The 2,500-nt window shown below is 39.7% G+C and overlaps 1 protein-coding gene across 1 annotated transcript in view; it reads left to right on the forward strand.

Annotated features, from left to right (window-relative positions):
- LOC125035946 (extended synaptotagmin-1-like) overlaps positions 1 to 2,500 on the forward strand; it is a 30,477-nt gene that overhangs the window by 6,463 nt on the left and 21,514 nt on the right. Inside the window, exon 4 of the mRNA XM_047628258.1 lies at positions 2,069 to 2,386. Within this exon, the coding sequence (XP_047484214.1) occupies positions 2,069 to 2,386 (318 nt within the window). The remainder of the gene's footprint in view (positions 1 to 2,068; positions 2,387 to 2,500) is intronic.

Genomic DNA, 2,500 nt, shown 5'->3' on the forward strand with positions numbered 1-2,500 from the left:
CAGGAGAGACAAAGACAAAAATCTAAGACAGAGACACATACGAATCGAAAGATGAGAGTAAGAGACAGATAGATAAATAGATAATGCGAAAGAAACCAACACAGATCAACATAAAGACATATAAAGGCAAACGGGTGGAAAGAGTGAGGGTAGAAGCAAAGGAAATAATAAAAAGAGAACCATAAATCCATAGATACCTAACAACGTAGAAAAACAGTGATGCCAAAGAAAGAGGCCCATAAGATAGTTTAAAATAAGCGTGTCACACAGAGCCATACTCACAGATACCGGTCGGCATTTCCCGCACGAGTCGTTTTATCCAAATTCCTTCTTCATGACATTATCTCTTGATAAGATATTTAAATACAAATAAGTGAATGTTAGTAAGGGTACAGTTAATACCCATCGTAGTGTCGGTGCTGAGAAAATATGATATTGGAGTGGCGTTTCCCTCCGTGACCCATGACATACAAGAATCGTTGGCAACACTTGGTCATATGTCTAGGAACGGTAATATGCAGAGATTAGATAGGAGGCATGTAGAAGAAATGTTTTGTGAAACTCCTTTAAAAAAAAAGGTTATTGCTCTACGAATCATTAATACTAGGTGACCTAGTAGAGTTTTCCTCCTGTATTAAAAAAAATAAACACAAGAATACATTAACTGGTGGAAAACATTAAACCGCATTGAAGGTCCAGGTATGAATCATAACCATTGTCATTTGGATCAGATTTGTCGAGAATTCTACATTATACCTGTAATATGATCTTGCACAATCATCAGTCTACAGTGAGTAGTATAGTAACAAGACACAAATTTGTGGGACCCAGTTTTCCTGAACAAAAAAAAAATCGAAATAGCTGTTGGTATATATATATATATATATATATATATATATATATATATATATATATATATATATATATATACGATTAGATCGATATTGATAGGCTGGGTAATTGTCTCATTCTTGTTCATGAATTGATTAGGAAAGAGAGTTCCGCGGCCCAAACCTTGATTTCCTCAGGGTTCTGGTTGTCTGAATGTGTTTTCAAGGGAAATGTAATATCTGAAGCACAAGACGAGGCTTGTAATCGAAGGTGATTTAATTCTGCTCTGAGTCTTTGAGAGTTCCGATGGTTCATGTGTAGATTAACTTTTTTAAGAGTTAAGAGGTCTCATGTCCTCCTCTTCTTGCTTTCTGTTGACCTCTCTGGAATCTTTGGAAACGGTAGTCTATAAGTCCAGCTCCTCCCTGGTAGAGAAAAGTTCGATTGAAGATTATCTATTCCTGTCAAGAGTAAACAGACCAAATGTCAACCGAAGTCCTGGTAGAAGGCACCTGGATGAGGAGGTGCATTTTGGAATGGGATTCAGTATCATCGTCCTTATGGCACTTATGCTGAGTTACCTCAGAGGAAATAACTTTTAATTTAGTTCGAGGGTCAAGAAATACACATAAAATCTCACAGAATTTTAAAGAAGTCGTTATGTTATGTAGAGGTACAAGTGTTGAGCTAGGGATATCCATGGCTCTCTCTTCATCTATGCTGTGAGCGATAAGCTAGGGGTGTCTATGGTAATGTCTTCACCCATGTTGCGACTGTCAACCAAAGGATGTCCACATTTACCATGTCCATACTTACTTGCGTTGCATGTGACAAGTAAGGGGTAAAGTGTCATGGTTGGTTAGGAGTAAGATCGTCCACTATAATATAAGTCAAGAAAATACGCTGTACTCTCTGTCTACCTACAGAATGCTTTCATTTGTAACTGGGTGTGTGGTGTGTCTTTGTGTGTTTGTGTGCATGCGTGTGTGCGTCTTTGTGTCTGTGTTTGAATGTGCTTTTGTTTTCATCTTTATCAGAATTATTAATATGATAGTAGGTGTTTTATTTACTACGTAGGTATAATTACCTTTCCTCTCATTTGCCATTTGTTTATAAAAGGTTTACAAATATATTCTAAAGCCCAAAAAACTCATTAGGGTGCTAAGTACATTATCCTCTCAAGACGGCAGTACTTGTGTTCCCCTTGTCTTCCAATCTTTTTCTTTCTTTCTCTCAGGGCTCCAGCATGTTCTCCCTTCCGTGGATCTTGCAGATGCTGGGCGTTGCGATAGAATCCGTCGATAGAATCCTACGTTTCCTCGACGATCACACAGGGACTTTCGACGTCTACCTCTTCCTCAGTTACGTGTTAAAGGGCTTCCTCTTTAACATCCTTGCCTCGTGGAGCTACGTCGGGGCAGGACTCGTTATTTTCTACTGCGTCTCCTCGAGAGGGCGTGAGGCCCAGCTAGACAAGAAGATAGCCCTCGCGAGAACCGACGCTGCTACATTCAAGGCCCTGTACGAAGATGCTGGAATCGAGCTGCCGCCGTGGGTGAGTCTCAGTGGGAAAAGAGGGGGAGGGGGCGTAAGGGAAATCTAGAGAGAACAGAAAGACTGGCATATAGACATAGATAGAGAAACGGGAAATAGAAAGATACGGAAAAGT

The sequence above is a fragment of the Penaeus chinensis genome, chromosome 20 (assembly GCF_019202785.1).
Source record: "Penaeus chinensis breed Huanghai No. 1 chromosome 20, ASM1920278v2, whole genome shotgun sequence".
Classification (NCBI taxonomy): Eukaryota; Metazoa; Arthropoda; class Malacostraca; order Decapoda; family Penaeidae; genus Penaeus; species Penaeus chinensis.